At 41.1% G+C, this 23,235-nt stretch overlaps 1 protein-coding gene across 1 annotated transcript in view; it reads left to right on the forward strand.

Moving 5' to 3' along the window:
• PDE6C (phosphodiesterase 6C) overlaps positions 1–23,235 on the forward strand; it is an 86,741-nt gene that overhangs the window by 41,639 nt on the left and 21,867 nt on the right. The window contains exons 10-17 of the mRNA XM_073681362.1: positions 1,381–1,524; positions 1,605–1,670; positions 4,038–4,184; positions 9,828–9,935; positions 12,072–12,181; positions 12,585–12,672; positions 13,908–14,008; positions 21,706–21,813. Coding sequence (XP_073537463.1) covers positions 1,381–1,524; positions 1,605–1,670; positions 4,038–4,184; positions 9,828–9,935; positions 12,072–12,181; positions 12,585–12,672; positions 13,908–14,008; positions 21,706–21,813 — 872 coding nt within the window. The remainder of the gene's footprint in view (positions 1–1,380; positions 1,525–1,604; positions 1,671–4,037; positions 4,185–9,827; positions 9,936–12,071; positions 12,182–12,584; positions 12,673–13,907; positions 14,009–21,705; positions 21,814–23,235) is intronic.

A 23,235-nucleotide genomic window follows, 5' to 3' on the forward strand; every position in this document is an offset into this window, starting at 1 on the left:
ATGCTCACCTGTGGGGTTGTGAAGTCACAACCTCTGTATAAAGTATCAAAAAAGGTTGCAGCAGATCCACGATGTGGAGAGAATGGTGAGGCTGGAGATGAGAGGATTAAAGTTTGCTCTGCCAGAGGACCAAAGATGAGCAGGAGATAGGAAATGTGGAAATGCGGTTCAATATTTGACGCGTTTCGAAGTGACACACTTCTTTATCAGGACAAACCAAAATCTGTAGCATTTTACACAACATTCTTGATTAAAGGTGCACCAGAATACGATCCATTAAATTCATAAAGAGGCATGCACTTTCTAATCAATTTGATGCACCATTTAATCTGCCATGCACCACTGCAAGAGATGCGTCACGCATGGTGTGGGAAAGACTAAGTGCAACACGAAGGGATGAGGGGAAGGTGGCCCAAACCTAAGGGAAAGGGGGAGTGGAGTAGGCAGATCTAATATCTATAATTGGTTCCACACCTATAGGCGAACGAGAAACCTAATCTTTGTATATCCCTAGAGCTAGGCCCTAGATAGAGAGGAGAGTGAGCTCTGGTCAATCCCCACTATAAACTAAAGACAACAAGAAGGACAAAAAAGGGGGAAAACTTAGCTTGAGTAGACACCAGAGAGATAACACCAAACGTCCTCCAAGGGCACCGGAGAGGAAGCTAGCCGAGTGCTATAGCTCCATGCCTGCACAAGGGAAAATGAGAATATCACTGGTGACTCCCTGAAGCAGATTGAGAGTTTATAAACACCCAGACCAGGGTGTGTCAATCAGAGCAGGAGGGAGGTTGCCGCTGGGTTCAAAAGTAAGAAGGATTAAGAAGGCATCTGCAATGCCAATTGCAGTGACCTTCTGCAGCCAAATCCAGAGCGACTGTCTGTTACACCTGACACACCTGTAACAAGATGTCCATGCTTGGCCACGCCACCGCTGGCTAAGTGGGTGGAACAGGTCGGGACTGGCATAAAAATGGCAAAAGTCATAAAAGTATTACGCAACTACGACTTGTGCAAACATTTTTATGACATTTCAAACAGTTTTACGTCAGAATTCTGGTGGAAACTGATGTATTGGGACACCTGCCCAGATGGGACAAAAATGTTTTGATGGTGGCCCTGGCTGAAGCCCTACCGATGAGCCACTGATTGATAAAAAAAACATCATGTGATGTTTATATCGAGCCACAATACAACTCGGGTGACATTATACAATTTCATATCAGAATGTACAAGTTCATCAGAAATAAGAACTGTAAATTCTTGACTAACCAACATGCCTTGCATACGATTTATATAAGTTTCTACTGTCTAGCGAACACTTGGGACTGTCTGACATTTACCTTGTGTTTAGCACTGATAGCATCTTTCCTATTCCAGACCCTCACCCAGTTTCTAGGATGGTCGGTTCTGAACACTGATACTTATGACAAAATGAATAAACTAGAAAACAGAAAGGACATTGCCCAGGAGATGTTGATGAACCAGATGAAGTGCACGCCTTCAGAACTCCAGAGTATTCTGGTAAATGTCTTCAAGGATGTTCTCTACTTTAGAGCAAGACTAAAATGTGAGGTCTAACCAAAGCAATGTTTCCATTTTAGAAATCAAAAGAAAAGTTAAATAAGAACGTAGACGACTGTGAGCAGAAGGACTTGGTGAAGATATTGGTAAGATATTTGGAGGAACGCTTGACCTCTTGTGTAGAAGTATAATCAGTATTGACCATGGATAGATTGAACTAAAGTCTATGTGTAGGAAGTCCCAATCTTGGAAAGATGTTTAAAGGACTGTCTAACCCCTTTAAACAATTATCAGTTGAAGTTATGAAACATAAGTACAATAAAAGGCTAAAGAAAAAATTCAAGGTCTTCCTATTAGATAACTCAATGAAATGTAGGAAAATTCACAGCACTAGTTTTTCTTTGCGGAGACTTTCCTTTCTTAGATTGTGCACTGGCCATGTTGCTCCACTAGAGCTAAGTTGCAGTACTTAAGAATGGCCACTACATGGTGTATTGAGCTGTGATGCTCTGGCTCTGTACACTGTGTACTTATAGCCGGCACAGAACATGCTGACAACCGAATGGTGGGGATCCAGCTGATCTATGGATAGACAACCAATATTAAAGTCATGGACAACCCTTTAAATTGAAGCAGCACTCCCTTTAAGACTCTCATCTTTTAGCCAGAGGAGAAAAACATTACAAGGAGAATCTCTTGTTCTGGAGGCTCACAAAAATTTGAGAATTACACATAAGGTCTGTGAAGAATCCACACCCTACCACGTGTCTGACGTCACAATTACGTCAGACGAAGCACGTGGTATGAATCTGCCCTTTGCACCAATGTGACGTTCCGCACCCCCCTCGAGGACACGTAAGGTCAGATTGGTACAGTTATGCACAGACACCCCCTGTCTACACAGGTACAGGAAGGCACCAGGGAGTGAGAAGAGGAGGTCCACTCAGTCACTGATGTGGCACCACACTCGCCCGCAACCCTGACTGGCTGAGAGGCTCCTTCAGTAGCTCCAGTGAAGCAGAGCCTGGTCAGCCTGGAAGAGCTGGCACCAGTTTCTATGAGATATAACTAGACAAACATTATATACATAAGGGTTATAAATACACAATGGTCAGAATTGCAAGTACAGTAGTAGTGGTACAACAGGTATAAGCAGAACTTAAGAGTCAATTACCGGTTAGATGAAAAAGCCTGGCTTGTGAGGGAGGGCTGCCACATGGGAAGCTGTGGGCCCTCTCTTGTTGAATGGACTCCTTCCACACAACGGGACTTCACGGTCTCCCCAGGAAAAAAGACCATGGAGCCAGGTCGGCTGGAGCTTTAACCCCTCTGGATCACTCCCACTCCTGCCTCCTGTGTGGACTCAAATCTCCTCCCTCTGGTCTCTCCCAGTTATAGATTACCAAAAACTAAAATAAGCTATACCTCCTTACTGGACAATCCTAGGGAGCCGGTTCAGGTGTCATCGGACCCAGCTGGGCCCCTGCTACGCGTGAATACCAAGCACCGGAGTCCTAGGGGCCCCCTCAAGGCTGTGCTGGGTATCTCCTTTTTCGCATGTGCTAGACTGCTTTGAGATCTAGGGTGACATTCCCCGTTCTCTTAGGTTTCCAAAGATCTAGTTGGTTTGTCACTAGGATGTATCGTATTCCCATAACTCGGTGTTGAATTATAGTACCTTACACAAAGGAAGCACATGGCCGGGGGAGGGGCCGCCCTGGGCCTCTCACAGCTGCTGAAAGGAATGTCACTCTGTGCCATTTGGCCCCCTCCCTTGCAGCTGCAGTGTCTCAGATTTGCATATGTAGAGCTCTATAACCCCCAGAAAACAGTGCACAGGGATTGACATGGGATTATCTTAAATATTCTTCACAAGGCCCATTTCATGGAAATTGTGCAATGTTTAATTTCCCCTTTGGTGGTGGTGCTGCAGGGAAATTTTATACTTGTGCATAGATTTCCCTAGAAGGTGCTGCCATTGGACACCCAATGCTCAATCTAATATTGATGAACCCTTCCAAAAAAGTGCAAATGCATAGAGTATAATCCCTTTAAATGGTAGTAGATTTACTTTAAAGTGATATCAATATGGAAAATATGAAGTATCAAACTAAAAATAATGAAAGGGTTGACCAAGACTGTCATATTAATAACGTATTCTTAGAATACGTAATGAATGGCAGATGGGTGGGGATCCAACAGCCGAAACCCCCACGATCAACATGTCGGCACTTGAAGTAAGCTGGAACACCACAGCTCCATGCACTGTGTAGTGGCCCTTCTCAGGTACTGCGGCTCAGCTCCCATTGAAGTAAATGCAACACAAATATTCTGTGTGATCACCACAGTATATTAGTTTAATGGCTATGTAGACATTTTTTTCGTGCTGTTCTATCAAATGGCCTATAAAAGCACCGACACTCCTTTGGAAAACAAATCCATAAGTTAAGGAAAGTATTCGACTTGACTAATAGGATCCATCTGCTCACAAGTGTTTATCTTCTTTTGAACAGAAAGAAGAGCTGCCAGACCCAGCGGCGCTGGAACTCTATGAATTCCGCTTTAGTGACCTGCCAGTGTCCGAGCACGATCTCATCAAGAGCGGCATTCGACTGTTTGTAGAACTAAATGCTGTGGAAAAATTTAAGGTGCCGGCAGAGGTAAATGGCCTGAAATACATAGTGATTTCCTTATTGTATAGAGCTATTTTATTTACAATGTTTATATGAAACCTAAAAGCTGAGTATACTAATATTATCTAATTCACATAACCATCATATCGGTTTGTTACATGGTTACAATGGATGGGAAATGATAACAGGGATGGGGTTCTTGTACAAGGCCGCTTGTAACACACGCAGGTGGCGCACGTGGTTCGTGGATCCACTGTGCCATGGGGCCAGGCTTACCTGGGAGGGGCGTAGCTAAGTGGCTACCTGGTGTTCACCAGTCAGGTTTGAGCTGCAGGTAACCACGAGGTACCACTGCTAGGCAGTCCCCGGTACTGCAGCTGCTGACCCCCGCGGTCAGGTGCGCAGACACGAGCTGACTCGGGCTCCGTTCAGACTACTCTTCGGGCAGGACAGATACTGACACGGAGTCACAGACAGAGCTGGATTTGGAGTCTGGTATAACAGTCCAGACAACTCGGTGTACTAGGATAGATACACATTCAGACACATGAGTCTCGGGAACAGGTTCAGCTTTCGCCAGAGCGACTTCAGAGTCCGGATAGCGTCGGATGCGGTTCTAGGATTCAGATACTGGCCATACACGGACCAGGGGAGCAGGTTCAGACACTGGCCACACAAGGACCAGAGGAGCAGGTACAGGCACTCGCCGTACAAAGACCAGAGGTTTGGATTTAGACACTGGTCACACACGGACCAAGGAAGGCAGGTTCAGGAACTAGCCACACATGGATGAGGGGAGCAGGTTCAGGCAATGGCCGCACAAGTACCAGGGGTTCGGGTTCAGGCACTGGCCACACATTGACCAGGGGAGGCAGGTTCAGACACTGACCACTCACGGACCAGTGAAGTAGGTTCTGGCACTGGCCACACATGGACCAGGGAAGTAGGTTTGGGCACTCGCCAAGATTGCTTAGTCACCTCCCTATTGGGCAGAGAGCCTTTTTTGAAAAGATGCCTCCCAACTATTGGAGGAGGCATCTTAACAGGTGCGCGCTGCACCTTTAAGAAAAGTGGAACGCGCACTAGGTGCGCCTTTGGGAAGTACACAGACAGGGGCAGGAAGCAGGGAGACATAATGTGGATCACAACGCACGTCTGGGTGGTGAGTATGCAGGCATCCCTGCATGGAGGTGAACGGGGAACCATGCAAGGGGGCCGACATAAGTGTTACACCACCCCAAAAGAGATAATCTTTCCCTCCTGATCCCGATACTCGATCCTCTCGACTGAACATTCAGAAAAAACTTTACACATTTACAGTACAGACCAAAAGTTTGGACACACCTTCTCATTTAAAGATTTTTCTGTATTTTCATGACTATGACAATTGTACATTCACACTGAAGGCATCAAAACTATGAATTAACACATGTGGAATTATATACTTTACAAAAAAAGTGTGAAACAACTGAAAATGTCTTATATTCTAGGTTCTTCAAAGTAGCCACCTTTTGCTTTGATGACTGCTTTGCACACTCTTGGCATTCTCTTGATGAGCTTCAAGAGGTAGTCACCGGAAATGGTTTTCACTTCACAGGTGTGCCTGTCAGGTTTAATAAGTGGGATTTCTTGCCTTATAAATGGGGTTGAGACCATCAGTTGTGTTGTGTTGTGCAGAAGTCAGGTGGATACACAGCTGATAGTCCTAGTGAATATACTGTTAGAATTTGTATTATGGCAAGAAAAAAGCAGCTAAGTAAAGAAAAACGAGTGGCCATCATTACTTTAAGAAATGAAGGTCAGTCAGTCCGAAAAATTGGGCAAACTTTGAATGTGTCCCCAAGTGCAGCTGCAAAAACCATCAAGCGCTGCAAAGAAGCTGGCTCACATGGGGACCGCCCCAGTAAAGGAAGACCAAGAGTCACCTCTGCTTCTGAGGATAAGTTTATCCAAGTCACCCGCCTCAGAAATCGCAGGTTAACAGCAGCTCAGATTAGAGACCAGGTCAATGCCGCACAGAGTTCTAGCAGCAGACACATCTCTACAACAACTGTTAAGAGGAGACTTTGTGCAGCAGGCCTTCATGGTAAAATAGCTGCTAGGAAACCACTGCTAAGGACAGGCAACAAGCAGAAGAGACTTGTTTGGGCTAAAGAACACAAGGAATGGACATTAGACCAGTGGAAATCTGTGCTTTGGTCTGATGAGTCCAAATTTGAGATCTTTGGTTCCAACCACCATGTCTTTGTGCGACGCAGAAAAGGTGAACGGATGGACTCTACATGCCTGGTTCCCAACGTGAAGCATGGAGGAGGAGGTGTGATGGTGTGGGGGTGCTTTGCTGGTGACACTGTTGGGGATTTATTCAAAATTGAAGGCATACTGAACCAACATGGCTACCACAGCATCTTGCAGCGGCATGCTATTCCATTCGGTTTGCATTTAGTTGGACCATCATTTATTTTTCAACAGGACAATGACCCCAAACACACCTCCAGGCTGTGTAAGGGCTATTTGACCAAGTAGGAGAGTGATGGGGTGCTACGCCAGATGACCTGGCCTCCACAGTCACCAGACCTGAACCCAATCGAGATGGTTTGGGGTGAGCTGAACCGCAGAGTGAAGGCAAAAGGGCCAACAAGTGCTAAGCATCTCTGGGAACTCCTTCAAGATTGTTGGAAGACCATTTCCGGTGACTACTTCTTGAAGCTCATCAAGAGAATGCCAAGAGTGTGAAAAACAGTCATCAAAGCAAAAGGTGGCTACTTTGAAGAACCTAGAATATAAGACATATTTTCAGTTGTTTCACACTTTTTTGTTAAGTATATAATTCCACATGTGTTAATTTATAGTTTTGATGCCTTCAGTGTGAATGTACAATTTTCATAGTCATGAAAATACAGAAAAATCTTTAAATGAGAAGGTGTGTCCAAACTTTTGGTCTGTACTGTACATAATTATTTATGTGATTTTCTTCTTAAAAAGCATTCAAACATTTTTTAAACCATAATTGGTACCCTCACTGAGTAGTGAGGTAGACTATTCCACAGATTAATAGTTCTCATGGTAAAGAAGGCTTATACCCTCTGGAGACTGAAACTGTCTTTCTCTAGGTGCAGGGAGTGCCCCCTTTTTTTTATGGGGTTTCACATGTAACAGCTCTCTACAGCAGCCAACAATGATGAATCAGAGGCTTCAAAGCTAATAAAGGAGGGTCCTGACCAATAAGGCATGGGGACAGGTGCTATTTACATGAAGCAACCCCATTAATGAAACTAACTCATTAAATAACTCCTTTTAAGATATTCCATCAATACCTGATCACCCTCTTTGTTTAGCTGGGTGAAGGGGGCATGTTTCAGTGGGACAAGTTGTACTTTGAATGACACCATTCATTCTACCACATAGTGTACTGGAAAACGGGAAAAGAATTCCAAGTGAGTTGAAATTGTAAAAAAAAGTGCAATTGCACAATTGCTTTTGTTTTTTATTTATTTACTATACAGTGAAACTGATATGGAAATATGATTCTCCAGGTCAGCACGATCATGCAGATACCAAACATGTATAATTTTTTTTATTTAAGTGGTGAAAAAAAAAATCTGAAATTTGTAAAAAAAAAACATTTTTGCCTAAATTTTTTGCTTGTGTTGCCATATTCCAAGACCTGTAACGCTTTTAATTTTCAAGATATGGGGCTGTATGAGGACTTATTTTTTGCACCCAGAGCGGACGTTTTTGTTGATAGCATTTTGGGGTAGATACGATATTTTGATCGCCTCTTGTTGCATTTTGTTGCCATGTCGCATCTGCCAAAAAACATCATTTTGGCATTTAGTTTTTTTTTCACGTTACACCATTTACCAATCAGATAATTTTATTTTAAATTTGATAGATCAGACTTTTACGAATGCAGCAACACCAAATATATGTACTTTTTATTTTTTTAATTGCTTTATTTTTAATGGGGAAATAAGAGGGTCTTTTTTCATATCTTTAAAAAACTTTTTTTTCACTTTATACTGTATTTATTAGTCCCCTCAGGGGACTGAACCAACGATCATCTGAGTGCTAATAGCACTGCTATGTATATCAAAATCACAGTATCCTATGAATCTCAGCTAAAGGGCAGGGACACACAGCCGTATAACTCGTGCGATGATCGCATCGCACTGAATGGACTTGCCGGCACCTCTCCTGACCGGAGCATGACAGCATGATTGATTTCTATACAAATGTCAAGCTCAGGTCAGGAGAGGTGACGGGCAGGACAAGGTTTACCATGCGATACTCGCAGGAGAAATATCGCAGTGTGTCCCTGACCAAAAGCTGGCTTTCACAGAATAATCGTCATGACAAGCATAGGGGTCTTCAGTAGACCTCCAGCTGTAATGACAACCCATCAGCACCCCGCAATCACGGCACGGATGCGCCGATGGGCGCCTGCAGGGTGGAATGACGCACCCCCCTGCCGGAGCATATTACATGCTGCTGTAAGAGACTAGAGGAGATCATTGCCTTGTACAAAAAAGGAGAAGGATGCAAAAATTAGCAAAGGCTTTTAATCTTCCCAAAGATACAATCTGAAGCAGAGTGCACAAGTTCAAAGTTATAGGAACACTGGCTACCCAACCTGGACGTGCCAGAAAGTGGAAGCTTTCATCATCTGCCACCAGATTCCTGAGGAAGCAGGTGGTCAAAAACCCTCAAGTGATTGCAAAAGACCTGCAGCAAAATTTGGTGGCAGCAGGCACTGAGGATTTAGTTTGCATAGTAAGGTATATAGTAAACATTGAAAGACTCCATACCCGGAATCCAAGACTTCCACCTCAACTGACCCAAAAGCACAAAAAAAGTTGTCTCTCATATGCTCAAAATGATATAAATAAGCCACAGAATTTTGGGGGGATTCGGTTCTGTGGAGCAGTGAAACAAAACTGGAACTTTTAAGGCCTATGGATCAGCAGTATGTCTACAGGAAAAAGAATGAAGCACACACTGGAAAGAACACCCTGTCTAAAGTAAAGCATGGCGGTAACTCAGTGATGCCAATAGTAAAGCATGGCAGTGGCTCGGTGATGCCAGCAGTAAAGCATGGTGGTGGGTCAGTTATGCCTCCAGTGAAGCATAGCGGTGGCTCGGTGATGCCTACAGTGAGGCATGGTTGGGGCTCAGTGATGCCTCCAGTAAAGCATGGCAGTAGCTCCATGATGCCTACAGTGAAACATGGTGGGGGCTCGGTGATGTCTACAGTGAAACATGGTGGAGGCTGGTTGATGCATACAGCCAAAATACACTGTCCGCTTTGTTGAGATGATCTGATAATGAAATAGTACCTGTTTAATATCTATATTATTTGTGGTAATGAAAATGAAAGCTATGCAAAATATTAATAGGGCTATCCAGAATGAAAAAAAAACATAACTGCTTTCTCTCAAAACCAGTACCACAATTGTCTACAGGTTGTGTGTGCTATTCCAGCTCAGTCTCTAATACTTCCATTGAGCTGAGCTCCAATACCATACAGTAGCCAGGTTAGGCCACGTTTTTGGAGGAAAGCAGACTTGTTTTCTACCAGAATTTGTTTATGATGAATAGTATATCTGACCTCTGATTTACTAACACTAGTGGCCAAAACAATGTAATAAATCTTGTTTTTCCTCTATCTAGGTCTTAACAAAATGGATGTATACAGTGAGGAAAGGCTACAGGGACATAACATATCACAACTGGCGGCATGGCTTTAACGTGGGACAAACAATGTTTACTCTGCTCATGGTATGTAATGTTCCAGTTGTTGAACACTGTTGCATAAGTCATTACTTTTGTCAGAGGATCTGTCAGTTCTCCCATGTATCTGCTTGTATTCCTCAAGTAATAATAGTTCTGGAGCAACATTGCTTGGAACTTTTGTGCTGTTTCTGTTATTCCTCCTGTAAACCTATAAATATATTGACAAATGGGTATGTCCTTACAGTTTGACACTGACCGTAATTGGATAATGCCTGTGTTAAAAGGTTGGCCATGCCAATCGTTCGATGGAATAATCAGAAGTTGTAAATATCTGTTACATGAGGTCTAAAGTTAATTTTCCTGACGACTCTCATATTGTTGCAGTAATCACCATAAGTGAACGTCATACATACTTACCAACTTTAAAGTTGATAGCATAAGTCTTGGCGAAAATCTCACCTGGGAACGGCCCAACCCCCACCCACCCCGGATGGCCACTTTAAAGTGGTATTTGCATAAATTTGCACCTTTTTTGAGACCTGGGAGTGCCCTGAATTTCCTGGGATTGTATCTGAAAAATCAACATACTGCTGGCAAATTCATTTCGTTGGCAGCTATGGCTTTTTAGGCAGTGGTGTTTCCTTTGGGGGAACCAAAGGAAAGACTCCAGCATCAAAGTTTATAAAAGCGTAAAATATCACCAAGCGGAAAGCACCAATTCTTCCTAGAGTGTTCTAGAGCACTACAGCGAGTGCCTGACCTGGCTCTCTATATAATGATGTAAGGGTTGTCATCTCTTTCGCTGCCTACACAGAACCTAGGATGCAATGACAAACTTATCTCATAGCCAGTGAAGATAACAAGCGGAGCAGTTATTGAATCAAGTGTAATGCACATTTTCTTTATTACTGTCCTACGGTTGCAATATTCTCCATGAGTAGACATGATACATACCAAAATTTAAGGTACGAATTATGTGCAATGCACACGATTCATTACTAAGAGCTGCTTTACATTTTTACCTTTTTTCTACCTCTAACTACAGCTAGGGCTAGGCTTAGGGCTAGTGTTAGGTTTAGGGTTAGGAATAGGGCTAGTGTTACTGATAGGGATAGGGTAATACAATAGATGCATAAATAAACAAAAACAAATTGTAATAAAAAAAGAAAACATGAAAAAAAATTCTAACAATATATACATTTTTATTTTTTAAATATTATTTTGGATTTCAGCAAAAAAAATGAATAAAACTAGAGGGTCAAAGACCAAACTATAATTGTTTTCTTAATTCAATACATGTGCTTAGGGTATAAGGGGTTCAACATTGGAATGATGAAAGGGAACCTGTTAGCAGGATTTAGGCATCCATAATTGACACCAGCAGTTATTCAGGATGGTGACAGGTTCTCAATGAGAAGTTCTATATGGGTATGTTCACATGTGGCATTTTTGCAGCCTTTTTTTGCTGCATTTTTTTTTCTGCAGCAAAAACACTGACTTCTATAGTACCAACAAAGTGAATGAGATGTAAAAAATCTCATGCACATGCTTAGTTTTTTTTTTCCTTGTGTTTTTAGAGCTGCTGGGCATATTAAAAAAAACTGCAGCATGTCAATTCTTTCAGTGTTTTTGCAGCATTTATCACCCATTCTATTCTAATGAACAGAAAAAAATGCAATTAAAAATATATAAAAAATTCACGCAAAAACGTATGAAAAATACAGCAAAAACTTGTGTATTTTACACATTGTTTTTCCTGCCCAAACTGTTTTTTGCAGCAGAAAAAAAAGCTGCAAAAACATCATGTGTGAACATACCCTACGAGAGAAAAATATCCCTGAAAGCTGTATTCAAACAGAAGTCATGAAGGTAGAGCTGCTATCTCCTAATCAGATTGCACACGTGCCAGATACCGCTGAGCGACTTGTGATGATGTATCCAGACTGTGGGCGTCAGTCAGCTAGGAAGGGGGACTGACCTGCTTGACTGTTCGGAGGGATGACTCCTCCCCTGTGACTTCTTACTGCTGTGTGAATAATACAACAAAGTTACCATTTTTGTTAAGACACAGAAATTCAGGAAGGATCATAATAGATTATTATTCTACACGTAGTGCAAATGTGTGTACAAAGAGTTGTGCTGACAGATGCGCTTTAATGAAAGTCCATTCCTTTTCAAAAGACAGGTAAACTCAAGAAATATTATTCTGATCTGGAGGCCTTTGCCATGGTGGCTGCTGCTTTCTGCCATGATATCGACCATAGAGGAACCAATAATTTGTACCAATTGAAGTAAGAGCCTAGCTTTTGATAACTTTTATTTAAATAAAGTTAAAGGGTTATTATCCCCCCAAAAAAAAACAAATTAGGGGATAATTTTTTGATTTTAGGAGGTTGACTACTAGAATCCCCAGTGATCCTCAGATTGGGGCTCTGGAACCCAGAGAATGGGGTTGTGCATGCTCAACCTTTGCTTCATTCATAGTTTATGAGACTGTCAGAAACATCCAAGCGCTGTACTTGACAGTCCCATAGTGAATGAATGGAACATAGTCTAGGCATGAGCACCTCTACGGCATTCAGGACAGAGTTCCAGAGCCTTGATCTGAGGATCAAAAAATAGGGGATATCTTTAAATTCTCAACATGTTGTAACTTGTAATACATTATCTACATTGTTTTTTACTCTACTTTAGATCTGCGGCACCCCTTGCAAAGCTTCATGGGTCCTCTATTTTGGAGCGACATCACTTAGAATTTAGCAAAACCTTGCTGGAAGACGAGGTAAGGGTATTGTCATGCTAGGTATGGGAAGAACCCAGCGTACGACAACGGGAAAAGGGGGGAAGCCAAGCAACTAGGGAAAGGAGGAGTGGAGACCCATAGGCAGATCTAACAACACCCTGACCAACTATAATGCTGTGTTGGTTGCTGCACTATAGCTGCATCTTTTGTGCAAAATGCCCCCAAATGTTGCACCATGGAAGTAAATAATAGTGCTACACACATTCGTGTCAGAGAATGATGCCACTATCAGGGGGCTAAGTGAGTGTACCGTTTGTCCTATGGCTAAAGTAGCCCTTCCTTCAGCTGCCCAGCTATGAACTTAATATTATCATAAGATAACAATAATAATAATAATAACAATAGTATGCAACAAGCTCCTAAGCCCCCTCAAGTGGTGGCTGCAGACAGGTAGAATTTTTTAAGTTTGAACGTTATCCCCTATCCACGGTACAGGAGCTAACTTTCCAATTACTGTGGGTCCAACCGGTCCAAAAGAAGAGCCCAGGCTGAACAGAGCGGTGGTCGATCATATGCACCACTGATCCAGTCATTCTTAATGGTAGAGCCGGAAATTAGCAATCGTAGCTCTTGGCTGATCTTTGGTGTTCCCATTAGACTGAATAGAGCAGCAGTGCACATGTTCAACCTCTGCTCAATTTATCCGGGGCTCTTCTTTTGGACCTGTTGGACCCACAGCGATTGGAAAGTTAGCCCCTGAATGTCAGGGTTGCTGAGGGCCACGGCAGTCGGCCCTTCAGCAGTTGGAACGTTATTCCCTATCTGTGGATAATTTTTAGACTTGAGAACACCCCTTCACCTATTTCTATGCAGGTGATTTGGAGCTCTGTATCAGGAAAACAAGGCATATATACTAAATGAAAAACAACATTTTAAAAATATGTAAACTTTTTAATAATACATTTCAATAATTGAAGAAATGTCTATTTCCTTCAGTGTCTCTGATGATATTGCTTCATAGATTCTTTTCACTGTACTGTCCCTGATTTACCCCACTGACTGCAATATTTTTGCAGTAAAAACTAACGGAAACTAACAGTGTGAACACAGCCTTCATCTCAGCTTGAATATTGACAGCTGCTATAATTCAATACATTGATTTTCTCTGGAAATACTAAGTTTTCATTTGTTTCAGGTTGGATTCCCAGGACTTTGCTGTGCTGTTCTTTGCTTGTCCTCCGAGCTGCGATAACACAAACTTTTTTATCTTGCAGAGTTTAAACATTTTCCAGAATCTAAACAAGAGACAGTTTGAGAATGTGATTCATTTGTTTGAAGTCGCAATCATAGCAACTGACCTGGCTTTATATTTCAAGTGAGTGTGCCACGGAAAGATGCCAGCTGCCACGTGCTGCCCGGCTGATCGCTGGCTTGGATACAATCGAAGTTTGTTAGATAACACGTTAAATAACAAGTGTATCATTAAAATTCTCGCAAGGAAATTTGGAAAGCAAAACCACTCATTCAGAATACATTACAATAAGTTTTATTCCTAAATGGGTTATATAAACTTTTAAGTACTTTTCTTATGTTATAACCTCCTTTCAGTACTAATGATTGGTGAATTTCCGGCTCCAACCAATTTCTCATTTTGCTTATCGAGTGCAAGCAAATCAGTGTAGAGACTCAATAGAAAGTCTGTGAAGTCCATGCAGTGCTCTGCTGAGTTATTCTGCCCCTTAGTTAAAACGATAGGCGGGGGCTATCCAGACCCCTATTGATCAACAATACTGAATAGGGGCTATAAAACGTTGAAAGTTAGTTAAAAGTTAAGTTATTCTTTAAAAGTGTTATCACACTCCAGAGAACCCCTTTCCACAGGGGAGTTGGTGTAGCGTGCAATTGATTTCATGGCCACATAGAAATGTAGCATCACATGCTGGCCGTTCAGATGATTATGGAGCTGCTCTTTAAACTGGCTCATGGATGGGACTCATAAGTATACAGTCATGGCCAAAAGAGTTGGCACCCTTGAAATTGTTCCTGAAAATCAAGTATTTCTCCCAGAAAATTATTGCAATTACACATGTTTTGTTATACACATGTTTATTCCCTTTGTGTATATTGGAGCAACACAAAAAAAAAACAGAGGAAAAAAGGCAAATTGGACATAATTTCTCACAAAACTCCAAATGGTTGGAACAAATTTGTTGGCACCCTCAACTTAATATTTGGTTGCACACCATTTGGAATAAATAACTAATAATAATCAATCGCTTCCTATAACCATCAACAAGCTTCTTACACCTCTCAAATGGAATTTTGGACCAATCTTCTTTCGCAAACAGCTCCAGATCTCTCATATATGAAGGGTGCCTTCTGCCAACGGCAATTTTAAGATCTCTCCACGGGTGTTCAATGGGATTTAGACCCGGGCTCATTGCTGCCACTTCATTACTCTCCAGCGCTTTGTTTACAAACATTTCTGGGTGCTTCTTGATGTATGTTTGGAGTCATTGTCTCGCTGGAAGACCCATGACTTAGGAAGCAAACTCAGCTTTCTGACACTGGGCACTACATTGCGACCCAAAATCCTTTGGTAATCTTCAGATTTCGCGATGCCTTGCACACAGTCAAGGCATCCAGTGCCAGAGGCAGCAAAACAACTCCAAAACATCTTTGAACCTCCACCATATTTGACTGTAGGTACGATGTTCTTTTCTTTGTAGGCCTCATTCCGTTTTCGGTAAACAATAGAATGATGTGCTTTACCAAAAAGCTCTATCTTGGCCTCATCTGTCCACAAGACGCTTTCCCAGAAGGATTTTGGCTTACTCACGTACATTTTGGAAAACTGCGGTCTAGCTTTTTTATGTCTCAGTGTCAGCAGTGAGGTCCTCCTGGGTCTCCTACCATAGCGTTTAATTTCATTAAAATGTCGACAGATAGTTTGCGCTGACACTGATGCACCCTGAGCTTGCAAGACAGCTTGAATTTCTTTGGAACTTGATTGGGGCTGCTTATCCACTATCCAGACTATCTTGCGATGCAACCTTTCATCAATTTTTCTCTGCCATCCACGTCCAGGGAGATGAGCTACAGTGCCATGGGTTGTAAACTTCTTTATTATGTTGCACACCGTGGACAAAGGAACATCGAGATCTCTGAAAATGGACTTGTAACCTTGAGATTGTTGATATTTTTCAACAATTTTGGTTCTCAAATGCTCAGACAGTTCTCTTCTTCTTCTGTTTTCCATGCTTAGTGTGGCAGACACAGACACACAATGCAAAGATTGAGTCAACTTCTTCCCTTTTTATCTGGTTTCAGATGTGATTTTCATATTTCACACACCTTTTACTTGCCACAGGTGAGTTTGAATGAGCAATACATGCATGAAACGAAGCTGTTTACCCACAATTCTGAAAAGCTGCCAACAATTTTGTCCAGACTATTTATGGAGTTTTGTGTGAAATTATGTCCAATTTGCCTTTTTTCTCATTTTTTTTTATGTTGTTCCAATGCACACATAGGAAATAAACATATGTATTATAAAACATGTGTAATTGCAATAATTATCTGTGAGAAATGCTTCATTTTCTGGAACAATTTCAAAGGGGCCAACACTTTCGGCCATGACTGTCTATCAAGACTGTTTTATATTGATAATTGATTGCTGAGTTGGAGAGATCCCAGTTTAAGACCCCATATTATTCTGCTTATGCCAACATCATATTCAGAATATTTTTAAAGGACTGCTTCCGAGTATATGGCATATGGATATGAGAAAAACCTTTCAACTGTATGTATGCTCGGGTCCAGGGGTAGAACACGACCAAAGGCATCATGTGGATGGAGTTTGTATGGTCTTCGAATTTTGTGGGGCTTCCCCTAGGAACTCAGCTTTCCTGCCACAGTACTAAAAAGACATGCGGGTCAACACTGTAAATATTGAGTCGTTGCTTAACCCCTTAACGGCCACTGATACGCATAAAAACGATGGCCATTAAGGGGCCTTATTCCCTCATTGCCATTTTAAAACGTCAGTTCGGAATAAGAGAATAACGCTGCCCTATGGCTGAAATTGGAGAGGGTGACAGTTGTACATGACAGCTGACACCCTGCAGTATCGGCCCTGGATGGTTTGGGAGCCCCTAAGGGCCAATTTAATCCCTTAAATCTTTTGACAGCACTATCTAAGTGGTTAAAAGGGGGTTGAAAGACCCCCTATAGCAAGATTGACCCCCCCATGATCGTAGTATCCTGAAATCATCTGATGACCCCAGAGTACGGTGGCCTTTGAGATCCAGCTATAAGCAGGGTCTACCAGGCTCAGTCAGTGACTCACTGCAGTACACGAGTATTGCAGTGTATGAGACCAACGATCAAAATAAAAATTATACATGTCCCACATTGGGACTTAGTGAAGAAGTGAAAAAAAAGTAAAATTAAAAGTGTAAACAAGTAAAAAGAACACACAAAAAAGAGCACAAAAATCACAGAAAGCCATTTCACCACTAATAAAAGCAGCTTGTATGATAAAACAAGGATAAAAAAAAACAAAAAAAAGTACACGTAACTGGTATCGCCGCGTCCGGAACAACCTAATCTATAAAACTGGCATGTTATTTATTCAGTACAGCGAATACCATAAAAAAAAACTAAAATAAAAAACACACCAGAATGTCACTTTTTCATGATACTAACACACAAAAAATTGAATAAAAAGCAATAAAAAAACAAGCTCTAATTTGGCTCATTCGGGAAAATAAAATAAAAAAGTTGCAGGTCTCAGAATATGGTGATGCAAAAACAAATTCATTTTTGTAAAATATTGTTTTTAGTGTGTAAAAACAGCAAAGCATAAAAAAAAAAGATATAAATCTGGTATCGCTGTGATCGTACTGATCCGAAGAATAAATTAGTCTTATCACTTTTGCCGCACGTAAACGACGCAAAAAAAATAGATAAAAACAATTACTGAATTGTTCATTCTGTGTCTGAAAAATCTGAATAAAAAACAATCAAAAAATGTTATATACCCAAAATGGTACCAAAAATCTCCAGCTCGTCGCACAAAAATAAGCCCTCATACAGCTCTGTTCACCAAACATTTAAAAAGTTATAGCTCTCAGAATATGGTGACAAAATAACTATTTTTTTATTCAAAAAAGCATTTTTACTGTGTGATAGCAGCAAAACCTAAAAAAAATCTATAAATCTGGTATCGCTGTAATCGCACCGACCCAAAGAATAAAGTCGTCTAATCACTTATACCGCATAGTGAACCGCGCAAACATAAAAATAAGAACTATTCTGGTACTGCTATCTATATGTTCATTCTGCCTCCCAAAAATCGAAACAAGACTTGGCTCACATTTATCCTGCGCTCTCCACTAACATCGGGATTTCTATGTAAATCCCCAAAACCGTGATTCAGACGAAACCCAGACAGAGCTACTCACTTATGAGGCACATGAAATCCCTTTGGACTCAGTCTGGTCTCTGTTACGGCGGTGTCCCTTCATTTTAGGTGTCTTTTTAGTGCACAAGTGTGGGCGACCACAATTTAGTGAACACCTAAAAAGATTGAGACCACCAGAACAGACGCCAAATGGACCCCAAAGTGTTTCCATCTGCCCCATTATGGTGGGTGGTTCCGTCGGAAGTTTCTTCTACATCTCATTGTTGTGGGATTTACACGGAAACCCCAAACACAAGAAGGTGATCCAGCCTTATGCTGAAAGTGATCCAAAAATGTTATGTACCCCAAAATATTACCAATAAAAATCCTAACTTATCCCGCACAAAACCAGTCCCCACTCAGACCCATCATATGTTACTGGAAATATAGGGGTTTCCACATTACTGGTAGAACAAAGACTCCGGAAAAGTGACACAGCTCCAAACCACTCTCAAAAATCCTTCTTAGCCCCACTGTGCCTAAAACCACAGTAAACGGCCACAAGTTTGGCATTATTGTAGCAGAGAGAGCCCAGTTAACAATTTACGGGGTACGTGTCACCAGAAGCACAAAGTGGGCACAATGTATGGGGGCACAACAACATATGGGAGCTCTACACTATATGGGGGCACAGTGTATGGGCACTAAACTGTCATATTTGCAATACTCAAGAAAAAAAGCCTTTGCGTGGATGTTAAAAAATAGTCACTGCAGCCATAGATGAATTCATTTAGAAGTGCAATTTCTACAATGGTGTCGCTTTTGTTTTTTTTCTGCTGTTCTGGTACCTTCGGGGCTCCACAAATGTCACCCGCAAACTATTCTACCAAAATCTGTGCTCCAAAAGCCAAATAGTGCTTCTTCCTTCTTAGCCCCTACGTGTGGCCTAACAGTAGTTTCTGATGACATATGGGGCATCACCGCGTTCATAAGAAATTGTGAAATAAATTATGGGGTCCAGTTTCACCTATTAACTCTTGTATAACTGACATATTTGCAGCAAATACAAAAATGACATTTTTACCACTAAAATGTTATATTTCCATATCCTAATATTAGAAAATTCTGTGATGGACCTGTGGGTTCAAAATACTCACTACACCCCCTAGATGAATTCCTTAAGCAGTGAAGTTTCCAATATGGGGTCACCTGAGGGGGTTTCTCCTGTTCTGGCACCTCAGGTGCTCAGCTAATGGAGCCCACAATCTATTCAAACGGAATCTGCATTGTAAAAGCCAAGTAGCGCTCCTTCCCATCCGATCCCCGCCGTGAGCTCAAACAGTAGTGTGCAATCACATATGGGGTACTGCCATGTTTGGTAAAAACTGCATAAGAAAATTATGGGGTCCATTTTCTCCTATTACCCCTTGTGGAAATTATAAATTTGGTGATAAAACAGTATTTTAGTGGAAATAATTACATTTTTTGTTTTCAGATCTAAATGTTATAAAGTTAAAAATGCTCGATACACCCCCATATGAATTCCTTGAGGGGTCTCCCTTCCAAAATGGGGTCAATTGTGGGGAATTACTGCTGTTTTGGCATGTTAGCGGCTCTACAAATGAGATATGGCATTCACAATCAATTCCAGACACATTTACGCTCCAAAAATCAAATTCGTGCTCAATCCTTTCCGAACCCTGCCATGTGCCCAAACAGCAGTTTTTGAGCACATATGGGATATTTTCGTGCTCGAAAGAAATTGCGTAACAAACTATGGGGTCCATTTTTTCCCTATTATCCATTGTGTAAATTTGGAGCTAAAACATTTTAGCAGAAACACCGTAATTTTTGTTTTCACATCCACATTTTAAAAAGTTCTGTGAAGTACCTACGGGTTCAACAAGCTCAGACACCCCCTAGATGAATTCCTTAATGGGTCTAGTTTCCAAAATGGGGTCACTTGTGGGGGTTTCTGCTGTTTTGCTACCTCAGGGGCTCTGTAAATAATACATGGTGTCTGCAATCTATTCCAGCCAAATTTACATTCTCGATACCAAATGTCGCTTCTTACATTCCGAGCCCTGGCGTGTGTCCAAGCAGAAATTTTTGACTACATGTAGGGTAGTACCATGCTCAGAAAAAAGTGGGTAACAAACTTTGTGATCCGATTTTTCATGTTACCTCTTGAAAAAGAGAAAAAATCGAGGTTAAGGCAACATTTTTGTGAAAAAAATGAAAATTTTCGATATGACGAGCTAATGTTTTCAACTTTTGTGTAGTACGTTTGAGTTCAAAATGCTCACTATACCCCTGGATAAAATCCTTGAGGGGTGTAGTTTCCAAAATGGGGTCACTTGTGGGGGTTTTCTGCTGTTTGGGCACCTTAGGTTCCCAGCAAATGCGACATGGCGCCCGCAATCTATTTCAGCCAAATTTGTGTTCCAAAACTCAAATCGTGCTCCTTCCCTTCCGAGCCCTGCCATTTGTCCAGACAGAGGTTTCTGGCCACATGTGGGGTATCAGCGCGCTCATAAGAAACTAGGTAAGAAATTTTGGGGTCCTTTTTCTTGGGCTATTCCTTGTAAAAGTGAAAAATTGGGGCTAAGCAACATTTTAGAACAAAAATGAGAATTTTTTTCCTTCGAATTTGCATTAATTCCTGTGTAGTACCTGAAGGGTTAAAAAATTTCCTGACAGCAGTTTTGAAGTACTTGATGGGTGTGATTTTTAAAATGGTATCACTTTTGGGGAGTTCCTAATATATAGACTCCAGAAAGTCCATTTAAATCTGAATAGGTCCCTAAAAAAAACAGCTTTTTGTAGATTTCTTAAAAAAATTAGAAATTGCTGCTAAACTTTTAACCCCTCTAACATCCTAACAAAATAATGACTTTTGAAAAATGATGCAGATGTAAAGTAGACATATGTGAAATGTTATTTATTTATTATTTTGTATAGCATGACTAACTGGTTTAAGGATATACAGATAGATGGTTTAAAAATCGCCAATTTTTCAAAATTACAATATTTTCACAAATTAACACAAAGCAGATTGACCTAAATTTAACACTAACATAAAGTACAATGTAACACAAAAAAATCTCAGAATCACTGGGATATGTTGAAGTGTTCCAGAGTTATTACTACTACATGATGTGACTCTGGTCAGATTTTAAAAATTTTGCCTGGTGACGAAGAGTAAAAACTTGAAGTATTTGTCAATAAAACCACAATTACAGGTCTTCATAGAACTTTATAAGCACCAACTGACTTCTCCCATCTCAGAAATGGGAAAATATTTATTCACTGAAGATACATTTTGCCAGAAAATTGAGAATTTTGAGAATAAATGATCAGTTCAGGAGGAGAAAAAAAACAGATTTCTCTAGTAAGCTATATTACAAAGTTTCTTATTTTCACAAGTACTATTCATTTAAGAAAAACTTAAAAAACAGTTACTTTTTAAAGGGAACTTGACAGCTGAGACATGCTGCCCGTGGATCTCTATCAGGTTCCCTTTAAAGGATACATGGACGTCTACTGTATACTGTTGAGATGTTGACACCAGCATAGTAATATTGTGCTTGTTGCATGTGAACTTGTTCTTTTTGGCATTGAGATATTAGCTGAATATATTGACATCTTCTAATTCTCCTTTGGAACAGGAAAAGGACGATGTTCCAGAAGATAGTGGACGCGACGGAACAAATGCAGACCGAGGATGAAAGGATAAAATATATTATTACTGACCAAACGAAAAAGGAAATAATCATGTGAGTGATTGGAATCATACATAATATTGTGTCTTTGGTGTTAGTTACAATAATAATTGGGGCCATGGATCGGCAGCAAAATGAAAGAGCTAGCTGACCAAATCACCAACTGAAAATTAAAGATATTGTCAGATTACATTACAGTTGTTGCAGATCTGGTGGCATTTATGCTTAATACTTCTTCAACGTTATTCCACCAAGAGCACCGCACACTTCACTATAGGGGTCCCATTCTGCCAAGAGGACCGTATACTTCACTACAGCGGTCCCATGTTACCAAGAGGACGGAACACTTCACTATAAGGGTCCCATTCAACCAAGAGAACCGCATGTTTCACTATTGTAGGGTTCCCAATGTACCAAGACAACTGAACACTTCACTATAGGGGTCCTTGATGTGTGAAAAATGTATCCTTCCAAAAATAGAAATAAGCCCAATATTTTTGACCTTCCCAGCTAGGGTCAAGCACCAGTAATTTGCCCTCAATAAAAGCAAGCTCAGTCTGTGCCCTAACACATACAGTGGCTTGTAAAAGTTTGGGGACCTCTGGTCAAAATTACTGTTATTGTGAATAGTTAAGAAAGTTGAAGGTGAAATGATCTCTAAAAGGGCTAAAGTTAAAAATGACACATTTCCTTTGTATTTTATGCAAAAAAGTCATTTTTCATTTTAAAAATTACAAAAAGGAAAATGGGCAGATGCAAAAGTTTGGGCACCCTTGGAGACTTATGTGCTCAGATAACTTTGTGCCAAAAAAACAGCAGCCATGGGTTCTTCTAAACAGCTGCCTAGCACTCTGAAAGTGAATATAGTGGAGGCCCACAAAGCAGGAGAAGGCTTTAAGAAGATAGTAAAGCATTTTCAAGTTGCTCTTTCAAAATGTAATTAAGAAATGGCAGTTAACAGGAACAGTGAAGGTCAAGATAAGGTCTGAAAGATCAAGCAAAATTTCAATGAGGATTGTAGGATTGCTGGAGAGGCAAATCAGAACCCTGCTTGACTGCAAAAGACCTTCAGAAAGATTTAGCAGACTCTGGAGTTGTGGTACATTATTCTACTGTTCAGCGACACTTGCACAAATATGGCCTTCATGGAAGAGACATCAGAAGAAAACCTCTTCTGCGCCCTCACCATAAAATTCAGCATCAGAAGTACGCAAAACAACATCAAAGCAAGCCTGATGCATTTTTGGAAACAAGTCCCAAGGACCAATGAGGTTAAAATAGAACTCTTTGGCCACAATGATCAAAAGTATGCGTGAAGAAAAAAGGGCACAGAATTTCAGCAAAAGATCAGATTCATCTTGCCAAACATTAAGCATGGGGGAGGATCAATCATGCTTTGAGGATGTGTTGCAGCCAATGACACTGGGAACATTTCACGGGTAGAGGGAAGAATGGATTCAATGAAATTTCAACAAA

Source organism: Phyllobates terribilis, unplaced genomic scaffold, assembly GCF_046119375.1.
Source record: "Phyllobates terribilis strain yellow unplaced genomic scaffold, ASM4611937v1 Scaffold_5__5_contigs__length_657084704, whole genome shotgun sequence".
NCBI lineage: Eukaryota > Metazoa > Chordata > Amphibia > Anura > Dendrobatidae > Phyllobates > Phyllobates terribilis.